Below are 15,349 nucleotides of genomic sequence, written 5' to 3' on the forward strand. Positions count from 1 at the left end.
TGTATATTTTTCACAAGTACTTTACAATGCATAATTATATGCTCATTAGAGAGGGAAAAAAATGACGAAAAAATCTAGGTAGCATTTTTTGTACACTTTAACTTGATAACTTTTTTTTATCTAACATGATTTTATTCAACTTTTGTAAAGCTATTAATTGTCAACATTTAATAGGACTCCCATATCTGACGACATCGTCTTAAACATTAAAACAACGTGAAAACAATCATTAAACAGTCAGACATTAATGAAAGACAATAATAAATTTTGTGGTAACGTAAAAGTTGATTTTTTTTCGCTTGAAGTGTACAAATAATATAATAATATATAATAATCAAATCATCGAGAAAATTCACAATAATACATCATACAAATATCAAATGATTTAAACTTAAAATTTTTTTTAAAAATAAAGTCATACACGTATATAAATAGATAATTTTTTTATGTATACATTAATAATAAACGATGCATTCCGTCGGGTCTCGTATTGTATCACGCGATATTGACAAAATAATACAATTTTTTGGAACGTAAGAAAATACGAGATCGAGGGTGCTATCGTTGAGTTACTATACTCTTTGCCATTGCCAACGAGTGCAGTGTTCGTAGATAACTCGATGGAGGATTGTTATTGTTGATTTTTTTTTACAAGACCGTAACATATATGGTTAAAAAATATTCATTCGTCTATTGCACGAAACAAAAGGATCGCTTCTATACATGCGTTCGAAAAATTTAAAAATAAAATAAATTGATCAAAGCAAATTAAGTTTTGCTCGTAAAGACACATTGATATTTGATATTCGATGATAATAATTTTTTTTCATAACATCAAATGTCTCAATTATCGCAATCCTTTTCTGTTTCTTCGTTATTATTTTTTCTTGCTTTTTAACGTCATATCCCAAAATTCAGCGATGTCGATAGAACTTCGAGATAATAACTGCAGTTAACATTGAGATGCATCAAGATTTAATAAGCATGATTGGCGACGAAGAGTGCCGTATCTCCGGCAGCTCCGCTGACACCTCCGGCGTATTTGCCGAGCGCTGCTTCACTGTTGGCCTGCAAAATCATCAAAATCTCGTTAATCACAGTATTCATTTGTTAAAAATATTTTTTTTATGTTAATCGATAAGCTTTTTAAAAAAATTACTGAGCAATAAAAATGTTCAGAAAAAATTGAGCTACAAGTTGGCATAGTACAGTCAATAAAAACTAGAGAAAATCGTTAAAATGTTGAAAGAAGAAAAAGAACACAACATGTATACTTACTGGATTGAAATATAGGGTCATGCAATTTTTTTGACAACATTGAGATTTGCAATGGTTGAGCGTGAATAAATTTGTGTGTGTGTGTGTTTTAAAGAGTGAATGTATTTAGTAAGCGTGAGCTTTGACATGGAGCGAGGTTTTGCCTGCTAAGCTGCTGACACTGCCGGGAACGTATTTGCCTTGACAGGCTGCGCCATTGGCCTAGAGATAAGGTAAAGAGTAATAACAAAAAAAAATAGGCATGCAACTGTAGGTATTACATTAGAGGTAATTTACAACTAAGAGGCTTTTAGCTATTGTACTGATACGAAAGATCGAGACGTTGGCTCATTTTCTCTCTCCATTGGATATGGAAGGATTTTTTTAAAAGTATAGCACACAGATGACTTATGCAAAAAAATAATAGGCAAGATTGTTACAGACTCAAATTGTCACGCAATAGCAGAAAAATATTTACATAATTGAAAAAAACTACTAGAAAAACTACATGACTTAAGAAACAAACACAAAGTAAACTCATTAGTTGTAAAGAAAAAAAAAGGAGAAGGAAAGAAGGAGGTTCGTACCTTTGCTCTCTTGATGAGTTCGTCCTGCGCAGCCTGGATCTGTTCCTTCTTGCCGCCCCAAGCCTGGAGCACGGACGCCTGGAGGGCGCGACCGTAGCTGAAGGTGAGTGCCCAGGGCTTCTTGCCGGGGTACTTGTTGATGGCGTCGAGGTTGACGGAGGCCTCCTCCTCGGACTGGCCGCCGCTGAGGAAGGTGATGCCGGGCACCGCCGGGGGCACGGTGCGCTGCAGAGCGATCACCGTCGCCGAGGCGATCTCCTGGGGCGTGGCCTTCTTCGGGCAGCTCTGGCCGGGCGTGACCATGTTGGGCTTGAGCAGGGTACCCTCGAGGTAGACGTGATGATCGTTCAGGGCCTTGTAGACGGCGGCGAGGACCTCCTCGGTGACCTGCTGGCAGCGGGCCAGATCGTGATCACCATCGGGAAGGATCTCGGGCTCGACGATCGGCACTATCCTGGCGCTCTGGCAGATCGAGGCGTAGCGGGCCAGAACGTTGGCGTTCTCGAGGATGGCCAGCTTGCTGGGGCAGTCCTTCTTGATCTTGAGGACGCAGCGCCACTTGGCGAAGTGGCAGCCGTCCTTCTTGTACTGGATGCAGCGAGCCTGGAGGTCGTCCAAGCCCTGGGTGGTGCACTCGTCGTCGGTGCCGAAGAGGGGCACGACACCCTTGTCGACCTTGATGCCGGGGATGATGTTGCGCTCCTTCATCAGCTGGGTGAAGGGGGTGCCGTCCTCGGCCTTTTGGTACAGGGTCTCGTGGAAGAGGATGACACCGCTGATGTGCTCCTTGATCACATCCTGTACAGCAACAAAGTTATTATGTTAGCTTCTTTTATCGAGAGAGAGAGAGAGAGAGGGACAAGAATTTTTATGTATATAGAGAAGCTGACCTTGGAGGTGGAGAAGAGCAGCTGCCTGTAGGCCTTGCGGTTCTCCTCGTTGTTCTCGACATTGATGCTCTGGAGGCGCTTGCCGATGGTGGCGGTCGACTCGTCGGCGGCGAGGATACCCTTGCCGGGTGCGACGATCGCAGCGGCGATCTCGGCCAGCTCCTTCTTCAGCTCTGGGTCGGCTTTCAAGTAGCTGTCAGCAGGCATCTTCTGCAAATTGGCCAATTGGCGCGGGGCGCTCGTGAAAATTCGTCGCTTCATACGCGTCGGTGAAACGATCATTTAATTCTATTATAGTAAAAAATAATAACTTGGCAACGACGAGCGGCCACGACTATGCGTCTCGTCGCGCGAGGATCGTGAATCGGACAAGAGTTAACCATCTCGTCTCGCCCGATCTTACGTAATTCCGCGTAAAAGTGCGCGATGGTGTATCAACGGAGGGGCCCGACTCGCGCGAGCCTACGTGACAAAGTCCGAGGTTATTAACCTTTGCAACGGATGTATCGCGCGAGCGCGCGTGGATGGAGCTGCTGATCAGCTGGTGCCGTGTATATTGGCTGCTGCGTGAAAGTTCGCCGATGCTATATATAGACATTTTCGAAAATGTTGTTGTTGTTGTTTTTTTTTATGTGCGTTTATGCGAAGTGCAGCTATGTATAGTTGGAGTTCATCTGATATTTGATGAACGCGAGTGCATACGATGATTGATTACGTTGGGTGTGCGGCGCGATTGTTTAATTATCGATGCGCGCGTGCAAGATGACTATAGCGTTATATAGTTAGGCTCGTTACGATTGACCTTGAACAATTGCGATTTTTCATGAATCATTCGCGTTCGTTTTGTTTTTTGTTGTTAAATTTTACGCTTCTTGTTTACACACGCTGCTCGAATGCAATGATTTGAAATTCATCAGCGTGTCGATTTTACTTTCAAGTGCTGTCTTACACTCGATTGGTATTAAAATGAGACTCTTTAAAATAACTTTCGACGCGCTGATAAGTTAAAGTCAATACGTTGCATTTGAAAGCTTTTAATCAACTATTCGAGCTTTTCTTTTCGTATTTATCTATTTTTTAAATTCGTATTAAAGCGCCATAATTTTGTAATTTTTTAAAAATGAATCTAACGATTTTTTCCCCATCGCTCAAGGTCGCATTGTAAACATATTTTCTCGTCCTCGAGTCAGGCAGGCTGCACGCGGCATATGCGGCACCACCGCGTTTCGGAGAAGGCCGAGAACGAGATCAATGAGACGCTTGCGCACTGCAGCACGTTGTGCTGCTGCTGTTCTGGTATAGGCCATATATATATGCAATATATATAAGTGCTAGGCGAGGGTTGTTAAGCGTGACGCAACAGTCTGTGCGACTTGCGTTTATATATAGATTAAATAACCATCTGCTGCGACTTTTCCCGATTATCGTGTGTACTTTCGATTACTTTACGGAAGAAAGAGAGGTATAAAAGTTGGAGTAGCAACGAAGAAGGAAAAAACCGAGAGAAAGAAAAGTAACGGTTACAGCAGCTGACACTAAAATAGGCATCTCTCTTTCGGTGAACTTGACACAATGCGCGTTGTCGATTGCGCGTGTGACATCTCGTGCGTCTGATTTTTGCCGCTGCAGCTGCGAGAGATGAGATGAGCACGGGGCCAATCTGGACACTGGCCAGAGAGTTTCGATTCCGATCGATCGATGCGAGAGAGAGAGAGAGACGTTTTTTTTCTTTTTTAACAATGAAGCTATGAAAGATGCGAATTCCATTAAGCTACGACGTCGCGCGAGCTTTTGCGAACGAGAGAAATCACGTGCAACGGACAGCTATATCCCCGCGCGTCGATCTGCGCGCGGCACACATGAAATATATGTATCAAAATAAAAACTTGACGAAATCACCGAACACGTCGACGAAAAGAAATGAACGCAATTGCAGACGATCCGAAGTACTGGCAGCCCGTCAAATATGTTTCAATTTTTTTTTGCTCACAGAAGCTATCGGTTCATTTCATAATTCTTGTGTAGATAGCGCACGTCTTCACAGACGTCGCTCACAAATTATGTAGCATTTATTAGCGCGCGGCAAGTCGATCTCGAGCTTGCACAACGATCGAGTCTTGTAATATTTTTGTTTAGGGGCGCGCATTTATTATTATATCTAGTGACTCCGAGGTCATATCGAATAAGTATTTATCGAAGTCGCCTCGTAATGTACATTTATAATAATAATTTACAACGATAATAGCGTATGAAGCGTGTAGATATTTTGAACTATCAGCAGAGCTCGACGGGCGGCAAAAAAGCTCGATCTCTGAATGTAACGTAGAGAATGTACTACGTGCCATGTGGCGGGTCGTCGAGGAAAGGTCGAAAACCCGCCAGTCGTTATTACATTGTTTTTTTTACATTAAAAATGATAAACATGTTTACAGCTTCGGGTGATAATAACGCTCGTAATACGAAAAAAAAGCAGTAACAACATCAACGACGTCCGAGGAAGAAGATGCTGCGCGTGCATGACGATGATTATATGTATCACAGACAGCAGCAATGATGCAACACTCGCAACGCGCGTAAATAGGCTTGTCCACGTATAAACATACACTCGGGGCTATCGTTACATTTTAAGAAATTGCCGAGATATAAAGACGAGCAAACAACGCGTAGTGGTATATTTTGACGTGCTTCGTAGCTGCTTTTGACTTTACTATATTATATTTTACAATATACGTCCGCGCGCACAGATAACGGGAGCAAATTAATGCGAGTTTCTCCGAGGAGGCTCGTTTTCTGCTGATAATCGAATTTATTATATCTCGTTTTACTTCTCGCGTCGATTCGATGTGAAACGTTTTCTTTTTGCCGAGTATTGCTCAAAAAATTGGGAATTCGTTAACTAAACGATATGTAAACTCTTCTCTTTTTTCAAAAGTCATCATTACAAGACCGATGGCTTTAAACATTCGTAACGAACAGGCGAGTTTCACTTTCACTAGAAAACATGTTTGCATCGATTTCGTGGCAACACACGTGCTTTTAGCTTATATATATCGACGAAGAAAAATTAGTAACGGGTTTTATCTAATGTACTTGGCGTCTAGCGCTTTAAATTTACACGATCGCGAAGCGGATTACGTCATGCTGAAAGCGCAAAAAAGTTGCGAGCGCGTGGAGATTTTCGATATTTTCACTCGCGGTTTCTCGTGTATACAAAAAAAAGTAATTAGCTTCGGATGATAACAGATTCGGGAGATCTTATCGTACGATTTTTTTCCTTCTTTTTTTGATTAGCTACCGAGTTGTATTTACCGAATTCACGTGCTTAACGACACTCGCGATAATAGATTGTAGAATCAAAAAAAAAAATCATTCATATTTCGTTTTTATCTCATAATACAAATATAGACAATGCATTAGCGCGAGTAGAACAGTATATTTTGCGACGATCATAATCTAATTAAGCCCGAAATTCTCACGCGTCGTTATTATTGTGTTATAGTGTGTCTCACTCAGTCTCTAGTTATATCGCCTTACGTAACGTCACAAATGTGTATACGTTTGCGCGTATTTCAACAAGCAGACGAAAATTTTCACGCTGCCTCGCGCGAGGGACGGAATTGCTACTTTGTATGATACGAGTCCCGCATACGATATATACTCGCGCGAGCGTGAGCGAACGCACGTATAGACTCATACATTCAAGCATTGTAACGAGGAGTCGAGACGATCATTTAAATGCCCTTTAATCGCAACGTTCGCCGGGTTATTGTTGCATGTAGACAAATGCAGCGCACTTCTACGATCGTGTCCCGCGAATGTCAGTCAAGGTCACGCAACTGACACGCGTCACGGTCGCGAAATCATCCTCTCGTGCACTGGTGTCTACACGCGTGCGAATCGCGCAGACCTTTGTACGAAAGCTCGAGATCGGAGCTTTTCCGCGAGGTACTGCGATATTTTTCCATCGCGAGCCGTGTATATAGATCGAACGAAATCTCCGTGTCGTCCGCGTTGGCTCTACGTAATATATTATTATTGAAACACTGACAGCTCGCGCGATCGAGGACAACTCGTCGAGGCGAATATTATAGTAAAAAAAGTGTAATATTGAAAATGTACTTGAGGCTGCTTACGTTGGTTGAAGTTATTATCGAGCGACGGCGAAGAAATAACAAGTAGCGTGTCGTTACAGCTGTAGAGCAGGCGAGCGACTGAATGCTCTCTTCTCTCGCTTTCGGAGCTCGCTCGCCAATCTATACTCTGTACGCTATATATGCGTATTCGCGGGAGGTGGTCGTTTACGTGGTGTGTGTGGTAGGTACGTGTTTATACGTGTGCGTGGCGCACCCTGACTGACACTCGGTTCTCGTGACCGAGCATCGAACGCGACTTTGTCAAGTCATTTTCAGTGAAATTAACGATCTAGGAGACGATTTCGAAGCTTTCCGAGCTTCATTTTCGTTCGCGGAGCGTCGTGGTTTTTTTGGAAGGGAAAATTTCCAATCGTCGATCGATTAGCTGTGCTATGGAGCTGACCGGTCGCTCGACTTGCGGACGATCACGTGAGAGCTGCGACGACAACGACGACGACGAAAATTCGCTCAACGCGCATTGGTTCGGCTCGAAATCATCGCGGACGAATCGCGAGCCGCGTCGAATAGAGACCCTATATCGACGGTATTTAATGCAGGCATTGTATACCTATAGGGGACTGTCCTAGGGTCGCATAAATGCACAATGCACAACACAGCGCAGCGTATACGAATGTGCATATGTGGCGCGTCCGAACGAGCGCGATACTGATGATCGCCAAGGTCAGCCAAGGTCACCTTCGCATCGTTTATCGTGCATCGTTTTATTTGGTTGATACCTCGTTTGATTATTTTCATTTTCAACATGATTGACCGGTCCGACAAATTTGGGAACAGATCGTTCGCATTTGCGATACTTGCACGTAATAATATTTTTTTCGAGAGACAGAGAGAATCAACCGGATTTATTGCTTTTGCATTGGCGAGCAATTGGCTCTAGGTCAATGTCGCCTAGTCCACGGATGCATTCGTAGCTTCGATCTGTATAAATATATAGCACCAACCGCTTATTGATCTCGATGTCATTGTGTTACTTCATATTTTTAGCTTCAACGAGAACGCGACGATAAAAAATGCATCAAGCCTCGCATTTGCATGAGTTTTTTTTTTAAATGACGACTAGAATAGCTTTTAAACCCATTAACTCCGTTTTATACGAATGCAAAATGTATTTGTGGATCTTTAGAGTTGTCAAAATCCGTCAATTAGTCTCGGAGATATCGCGACGAGCGAGGATTTAAATTTTGGCATTTAAACAACACTTTGAATGTATACAAACAAAAAGTCTACCACAATAGCAGACACAAAAATATTTTTTATATCATACATTTGAGAGTAAATAATATCTGGGAAAGTTACTGGTATGGACTGTTGGTAAAGCAGTTCGAAAGCCTCTCTTGGCGAGCTTGTATTCAGCTCCGCGTTATTTGCAAAGTAGTATACCATTGCACCGCCGGTTTGACTCCGTATTTCTTTAATGTGTATGTGTATTACTGACATCCATTGTGTGTGCTGTGTGAATATAATATACGTGTTTTTTGGGATTTCGTTTGCACTCGGTGGACGAAAGTCGCGCTGATTCGGCATCCCGAGACTACTGCTCGAGCGAAGTTGACTTCGCAGTTCGATAAACATCGCGGCGACTTTTCCGGTCTGCGCTCCGTTTACTACTCAACCCGTTGGAATGGACTCACGTCGAGGATTATTCGATCACCACTGAGAGACCGCCGCTTCGATCCACTTCCATCACAGCCACGGGGGTTATGTCGAGTAAGTGCTGCCCATGAGTTCTCGTCGGGTTTTTATTATTGAAAACGAAGCGGACATTGTTGTCAATGTAATGCGAAGCATTGAGCTTTGATCCCGGTGTTGATGTATCAAATCGTGTGAGTGAATTACAATTTTGATTCGAGTATCACCGAGAAAATATTATATTTAACTCTGAAATGCTCCTAAATTTTTTGGAGCCTTGAATCGACACTCTATGAACGCGTGCAAGTAGCCATTTCTTACTTTATAAGTTTTGAAATTGAAAAATGATGTAAATGCTTAACTGATGCATGAAGAAAGTACTTACTTTTGCTGAAAATTATGCAATTTGAAATATAGTCTAATAAATAAATTTGATAAATCAGAATGCATCTATGTATTTCAATAAAAATCTAAATCTAACTAGGCTTGCCTCATATAAATCATATAGAGATTTTATAATGACACTTTTTCTAATTTTTGAATGTAATATAAATTAAAATGTTGAGAATTACTTAATATTTTGCCAATTGGATTTTAGTGAACCAGAAATACTACATTTGTTTTGCTTATTCACTATTAGTTAATGAAAATTGAACTACTCCATGAGTTTATTCAAAGTTACTCCAAAAGTTGCTCTACTCTGTCAATCAAATTCTGAAATAGATTCCTTTACACATATGATTGATCCATTAAAATTGTGGACTGAAGCTTTAAAAAACATTTTTTTGTCATTACAGGCTGTTAAATAACTTGAAAATAGTATTGTATCTGCATCAACATGAGTTCTAAAGTTGGACATGTGTCCAGGGCTGATAGCTCTACAGAGAGTAAAGCTCATAAAAGGAAACAAACATCTCAGGAGACCAATTCGCAATCTAGCCGTAGTAAAGAATCAGACACTTCTTTTAAAAGAAGAGTTATAGACAAAAGTAAGCAAATTCGAAAACGTAGCAACTCGTCTAGCAGCTCCAACCGCAGCAGAAGTCCTATGGCAAGAAGATCACCTCATAGAGGCAGAAATTATCAGAATGGTAATAATTTTCGTATGAATAGGGGAAATGATAGACAACAATTTCAACCGAGAAATCAAGGTAGATTTCAACCACAACAACAAAACAGGCCTTTTGATAACCAAAGGTTCAACAACAGGTTTGATAACAGAAATAATCGCAATGCTCCCCAGCGCAGGGACAGTAATCAATTCAATCGTTCTTTCGGTGACAGAAATAGAACAGGAAGAACTTGGAATCAATCTAATGACAATAGGAATAGAATGCCTATGCAGCGTATGCAAGGAACTAATTGGAATCGCAGAAGCGATCAAGGTGATATCAATAGACGACCACAAGAGAGATTCCAAAATCCTCGCCCTGTTGGTGAGAGGTACTGGAAACAGAGTTCTCCAATGGACAGGCCGCGCAGTCGTAGTCATAGTCGTAGCCGCAGTCGTAGCCGAAGTAGGAGCCGGAGTTTCAGCCCAAGCCCTAGCCACAGTTATAGTCGTAGCCCCAGCCCTGTACCATCGCCCAAAAAAATGATACCTTTAGATAAAAAGAAGGAAATAAAAATTACAAAAGAAGTCAAAACTCTTGCAGTTGAAAAAATGAAACCACAAAAAGCTGTAGTACCACAGAAAGTTATACTCGCTCCAGTCAAGCATTTACCTCCAGAGCCAAAACCCGTAATGCAAGACAGGATTCATATACCTCATATAGATCTAGAGAAACCTGCAAGTGAGAAAAAGAAAAAGAAGAAGAAGGTGCAGTCATCGTCGTCATCTTCATCCTCTTCTTCAGACTCATCATCTAGCTCAGATAGTGATTCAAGTGACTCTGATGATTCTAGCGATGATTCAAGTAGTGATAGCAGTAGTAGTAGCAGTTCAGAAGATGAAAAAAAACGGAAAAGAAAGAAAAAGTTAGCCAAAAAATTAAAAAAGAAGGAAAAGAAGAAGAGGAAGAAGAAGAAGAAGAAGCTAAAGAAGAAGCTTAGTAAAAAATCAAAAGCTAATCTTTTAGAAGATAAAAAATTGAGCAATGTAAAATTATCCAAAGAGCAAGACAGATTGCTCAGCGACATTACCTTAGAGCAAAGTTTGCGAGCTAAGGCTATGGCTCCTATTTCAAAGAAAGAATGGGAAAAACGACAAAACATTATTCGACGCATTTATGATGAAGAATCTGGAAGACATAGGTATGAAAAATTTTTATTTTAATGATTCAAAATTATATGAAAAAGTACTTTTATTAAAATGTAAAATAATTCTCATCACAGATTGATCAAAGGGGATGGTGAAGTAATTGAAGAAATTGTAACCAGAGACAGACACAAGCAAATAAATAATCAAGCAACAAGAGCTGATGGAGAATATTTTCAATCACAATTGAGGAAGAAGTAAATTAATTCGAATTTATGGTAATTGAAATCATATGTTCTTATAGTTTATTGTCATAAATTCATACAATAGATTTTTAAATTTATTGAATTAGGTTTAAATTATATTGCTATTCAGGTAAGGTTTTAGTAAATCATACCTCAATACATAGTGAAGATGTTTTAATTGACTTTAAATCAATTTTCTAACCGAAAGAAAGCTTAATATGTAGATTTTAATTTTAACCAACTACTTTTGTAAAAAGTTTACAAAATGCGAATGTAACTTTATTTATAATAAAATAAACTTGATTTCAACAAAATAATTTTTGAAAAAAAAAAATTATTGATTCTACAAATTCTGTCAAGTAACTATGTACAAATATACAGGACTGCTTCATAAAAAGTTTAAAAAATCGGATACAGCTTAGTTATATGACTTACAGACCTCTTGTCAAGTAAGTACCTTACATTGAATGAAATAATGATTTACTGATGACTTTTAACAACAACCAGTAACGCCGAGATCATTTATCAAATCAAAAGCGGCTGCACCACTCACTCATCTCTGTACAGTTCACGAAAGCTAAGACTTTATACATTTATAAAAATTTATTCGATAAATCTAAATGCTTTATAGCTTCATAAATAAATTCTCCCTCATAAAAGCATTAAATTGAATCACGAATAAAAAATTATATCTTTTTACAAAATATGAAACTATTATTTGCTAGTATTATTCTAATTTAGTTATTAGCACTCATAGTAACAGGTTTAATGGAAGAAATTTAAAGCTACGAATCTTAAAAAAAACTTAGTTACAAAGCACATTAATTTGTGAACACTTAAGTTTAGTTAACTAAGCAATTATGTTAATAACTGTTAGAAATACCTTGATTGATTTTCAATGAAAATTATTTTCAGTTACATTTAAAGCTTCCTTCACACCAATTTATCATTTCTTTAGGTCAGACCACCTGGTGTTTATATTTTGGTAAAAAATTATCAATATATCTTCGTTTAATTATTCATATCTTATACCGAAAATGCTTTTCATTTAATATATAAATCTTCAGTATAATTGAACAAAATGCGTTGTATGACCATCTCGATAAATTGGATCATCCGTTATAGATGCTCTGCACAGCGGGCATGATTTTTCTCTATCCAACCAAGTAGTAACGCATCCTTCACAGAAAATGTGCTTGCAACTTAGTCTAACAGGTAATGTGTACTCTTCATGGCAGATTGCACAACTTCCTCCAGAAGCCACTATTTGCTCTTTCGATGGACATGTTCCCAAACTCTGAAAATAAATTGTCAAATTTGAATTTTAATTCATTATTACTGCTAAGATAATTGAAAATGATACTAACCACATTTTGTAACATTTTTCCCACTGCTATGCAGAAATGTTTGAAATAGTACATAGTGTCCCTTGTTTTGTAAATGCCATACATAACAAACAAAACAATTGCTAACACTTTGTGAGGACCATCATAAACAAAACTTAAATACTGTAACCATAAATATACAGGTGAACCATTACGATATAATTGAGATGTAGCTTCCATCACCAAGTAAAACCTTCCCTGAAAATTAATACAATCATGGTGAGTAAAATTGTATTCACTCTGTACTTGAAAGTATATTTGAATAAATGTTGTACTTGTTTACTTACTCTCTTCTGGAAAGGCACAATTTTTTCTGGTAGACAGGTAAACAGAACTTTAATTGCCACTGTAATCAGTTTTAATACAAAATCTGATATAGCCACAGTCCATAATAGCTGTGCGATGGTTTCTGGTGATTTATATAAATAAAATATTGGTTCTTTGAACACAAAATCAATGAAAATAAAGCATCCAGTAATATAACATAGAATTCCAACTAGTGATAACAGACTTCGATTCTTTTGTTTCAAAATTTCTCTTTTCAAATCATTATTTGCTTGTATAAAAGTAACAACTAGTAATACAAAGTTCAAAAGTTCTGCGCCATTATCATATATAACTAGAAGAAGAAAAATGATCAATCAATGTAATGGTAAGAATAGTAGAAACTATTATTAAATTCAAACTTACATTTGGTTAGAATAATGAGTAAAAATGAGATGCAACTTTCAATATTCTTTTGAAGTATTCTAGTTTCGGCTGTCAAGGTTACCGGTGCATTTGGATCATTGGATTCATTATTGTTATTGTTATTTATATTATTTTGATTATTTTCATCATTTTCTCTAGGAGTGTTAGGGTCAAAATTATCTGAAAATGTTTGAGAAGGACTATTTGAATTTTGTGAAGATTCATGTTCATCCACTGGAGGATCAATGTTTATGACCACATGATTAGTTTGCTCATTATTATTTGGTGGTGGGGCTTGTATTGGAGCTAGCCTCTGATGAGTTGGATTAAGCCATTCCTGCAACGATAATGCTGGTCTAGATCTGGATAAGTTGATAAGTGGACTTATTTCTCCACCTATCGTTGATAGGTTGTTTGCAATGATTCGCCTAGAATCTTGCATTGGATTGAAATTGAATCCTAAGGTCAAGCTTAAACGTGGAGCTGGATTGGGTTCAGGTGTTTGCTCGTTTGCAGTTTGATTTACTGGTTCTGTTGGTGCATTTTGTTGATTACCACTTTCAACCACTGCGGTTCCATTATTCACAGATATAGGTATTGTCACTTGTTCTCTTCCACCATCAACATTGGCCATACTAAGTTTCTAGAATCATAATAAAAAGTAGTTTTTGATTAAATACAATTTAATTTTATCGAAACATCTTCAACAATTAATTATTTATGATAAGGCGTCTAATTAAGCAGCTCATGACACATTCTTACGCGATTACCTTCAGAATTAAAATTCTGTTTTATTATTTCGTCACATTAGCTCACATAAAAGATATTTGTTAACTGGCCCATTTGAAAGAAGGTATCAATGCGGCAGTTGTTCGTTATTAATCGAATGAATGAGTCATACGACACTCGAACAATTATTGACGCAACGATAAGCAATTATCGCATCTGCACGTATAAAAAATGCTCTTTCTGAAGACATTAGCACAACGAATTAATGAAAAAGTGAGAGACCGAGAGATAAATGGACGAAACACAGAGGGAGAAAGATACAGACTAGTAAAATGTACAAATGTCATTATAATGTGTGTACTTACGTTTTGGGCAAGCTGTCACAGCTCGCACGTGTGCTATTAAGCCGAGCAGTTTCGAAACGTATAATTATTATTGAAAAATGAAATGAGAATAAATAATAGCTTTGCAAATTCGTTGCTGATTCGATGGTCGTGTGCCGTGTGCTCGGTACTTGTCGTCGTCGCGTGTCCTCACTCCTCCGTCGTTACACGTATATTCAGTTTAATATGATCGTGAATGAGACACAGTACCTCTCCAAGTGTCGATGTATGTGTGTACATATATGATATACATAAAAAATGTATATACTGCTGCTGCATAAAATAACACGTCAATGCGCGTCAGTGTGTACGTGCGTGTAGTACATACATATATCTATATGTCATAATAATATACATATAATATTCACATATAAAATATAACGTTGTTAAAAGATATGCGTGTTGGTAATAAAGTGCTCGGTAGTAGTAAGCCAATGTGATTGCTGCGTCACGATCACGATATTTTTCCTTCGAGAGGCAAAGAACATCCAGATTACGAACTGTTTACACGAGCACTGTATATTTAGTAGCCACAAAGATACACTCGTACATAAATAATCTATACATTTTATGTACAATTTTCCAATACACGGTCACAGTGTCGACGACGACGAGATTATCTGTACGTGTACAAGCGCTATATATCTATATGTGCCATTTACTTATGAAATGCATCACAGTCGTGTGTTGTTTCGTTTTCGAAATGCTGCCGCTCTCGATAATGCTGTTATATCGTAGGATGCCTGCGAAATAATATCACTGCGTCCTTTACAAAACGACGAGTAGTAGCAGCTGCCTTCGTGGAAATCGATTTTCATAATTTTTGGTAACTATATACGGCTACGAACACGCGCGCACTTTGCAGAATCGATGGACGTTTGTGCTGTGTTTGCAGCCAAGCACGAATCACGATGCCTCCGTTCCGTCTCTGTGTACAATATACTCCGCGATGTTTTTTCGGGGCTCTCGATTCCACGCAGTTATATACGGACTCACTAATAATATAAAAGGCAATGGCATTGGAACAGAAAAAACCACTCAGAACGAGTCCATGGTGTTTACGAGTACGACTCGTGATTGTGTGTTGTATGACGTACTGTATCTGTACATGTGTGTATGTTTGGCTACATCGTATGTGTCAGTATGTAGGTGCACGTTCGTGTCTGTACATGTATGCGCGGTGCTCGACTGGAAACTGGAAGG

General features: G+C 39.0%; 3 protein-coding genes across 6 annotated transcripts; 1 reads left to right on the forward strand and 2 right to left on the reverse strand.

Annotated features, from left to right (window-relative positions):
* Positions 1–84: 84 nt before the first annotated feature.
* On the reverse strand, positions 85–6,983 carry LOC106653223 (fructose-bisphosphate aldolase). Of its 2 annotated transcripts, XR_001339406.2 has the most exons (5): positions 6,868–6,981; positions 2,735–2,944; positions 1,845–2,642; positions 1,279–1,479; positions 976–1,068 (listed from the first exon to the last, which is right to left on the reverse strand). XR_001339406.2 is itself a non-coding variant. In XM_014372586.2 (4 exons), the coding sequence occupies exons 2-4, from the start codon at positions 2,939–2,941 to the stop codon at positions 976–978; spliced, it is 1,098 nt and encodes a 365-aa protein (XP_014228072.1). In that variant the 5' UTR covers positions 2,942–2,944; positions 6,868–6,983; the 3' UTR covers positions 85–975. The 2 variants fall into 2 exon arrangements, 1 of the variants encoding a protein (XP_014228072.1); XM_014372586.2 differs by lacking the exon at positions 1,279–1,479 and having other exon boundaries at positions 85–1,068; positions 6,868–6,983.
* A 1,215-nt stretch (positions 6,984–8,198) lies between these two features.
* LOC106653254 (putative mediator of RNA polymerase II transcription subunit 26) lies at positions 8,199–11,000 on the forward strand. 2 transcript variants are annotated; one of them, XM_014372636.2, is made up of 3 exons: positions 8,199–8,595; positions 9,315–10,770; positions 10,852–11,000. In XM_014372636.2, the coding sequence occupies exons 2-3, from the start codon at positions 9,356–9,358 to the stop codon at positions 10,973–10,975; spliced, it is 1,539 nt and encodes a 512-aa protein (XP_014228122.1). In that variant the 5' UTR covers positions 8,199–8,595; positions 9,315–9,355; the 3' UTR covers positions 10,976–11,000. The 2 variants fall into 2 exon arrangements, with proteins under 2 accessions (XP_014228122.1, XP_014228123.1); XM_014372637.2 differs by lacking the exon at positions 8,199–8,595 and adding an exon at positions 8,606–8,709.
* LOC106653255 (RING finger and transmembrane domain-containing protein 2) lies at positions 10,987–15,348 on the reverse strand. 2 transcript variants are annotated; one of them, XM_014372638.2, is made up of 5 exons: positions 14,129–15,348; positions 13,035–13,677; positions 12,632–12,963; positions 12,327–12,542; positions 10,987–12,256 (listed from the first exon to the last, which is right to left on the reverse strand). In XM_014372638.2, exons 2-5 carry the CDS (start codon positions 13,666–13,668, stop codon positions 12,023–12,025), a joined length of 1,416 nt encoding a protein of 471 aa, XP_014228124.1. In that variant the 5' UTR covers positions 13,669–13,677; positions 14,129–15,348; the 3' UTR covers positions 10,987–12,022. The 2 variants fall into 2 exon arrangements, with proteins under 2 accessions (XP_014228124.1, XP_014228125.1); XM_014372639.2 differs by lacking the exon at positions 14,129–15,348 and adding an exon at positions 13,805–14,082 and having other exon boundaries at positions 12,023–12,256.
* Position 15,349: the final 1 nt, after the last annotated feature.

Source organism: Trichogramma pretiosum, unplaced genomic scaffold (genome assembly GCF_000599845.2).
Source record: "Trichogramma pretiosum strain Unisexual culture from Peru unplaced genomic scaffold, Tpre_2.0 scaffold30, whole genome shotgun sequence".
Taxonomy (NCBI): Eukaryota; Metazoa; Arthropoda; class Insecta; order Hymenoptera; family Trichogrammatidae; genus Trichogramma; species Trichogramma pretiosum.

What these genes read in the sequence shown, in the direction of transcription:
- LOC106653255 (XM_014372638.2), bottom strand. Translation starts at nt 13,668, where the DNA reads ATGGCCAATGTTGATGGTGGAAGAGAACAAGTGACAATACCTATATCT. An exon ending in ACTCATTATTCTAACCAAAT is followed by an intron (nt 12,964 to 13,034) that starts GTAAGTTTGAAT and finishes TTCTTCTTCTAG; the next exon opens with TTATATATGATAATGGCGCA. An exon ending in TTGTGCCTTTCCAGAAGAGA is followed by an intron (nt 12,543 to 12,631) that starts GTAAGTAAACAA and finishes ATTAATTTTCAG; the next exon opens with GGAAGGTTTTACTTGGTGAT.
- LOC106653254 (XM_014372636.2), top strand. Translation starts at nt 9,356, where the DNA reads ATGAGTTCTAAAGTTGGACATGTGTCCAGGGCTGATAGCTCTACAGAG. An exon ending in GAAGAATCTGGAAGACATAG is followed by an intron (nt 10,771 to 10,851) that starts GTATGAAAAATT and finishes TTCTCATCACAG; the next exon opens with ATTGATCAAAGGGGATGGTG.
- LOC106653223 (XM_014372586.2), bottom strand. Translation starts at nt 2,941, where the DNA reads ATGCCTGCTGACAGCTACTTGAAAGCCGACCCAGAGCTGAAGAAGGAG. An exon ending in TGCTCTTCTCCACCTCCAAG is followed by an intron (nt 2,643 to 2,734) that starts GTCAGCTTCTCT and finishes GTTGCTGTACAG; the next exon opens with GATGTGATCAAGGAGCACAT. An exon ending in AACTCATCAAGAGAGCAAAG is followed by an intron (nt 1,069 to 1,844) that starts GTACGAACCTCC and finishes ATGATTTTGCAG; the next exon opens with GCCAACAGTGAAGCAGCGCT.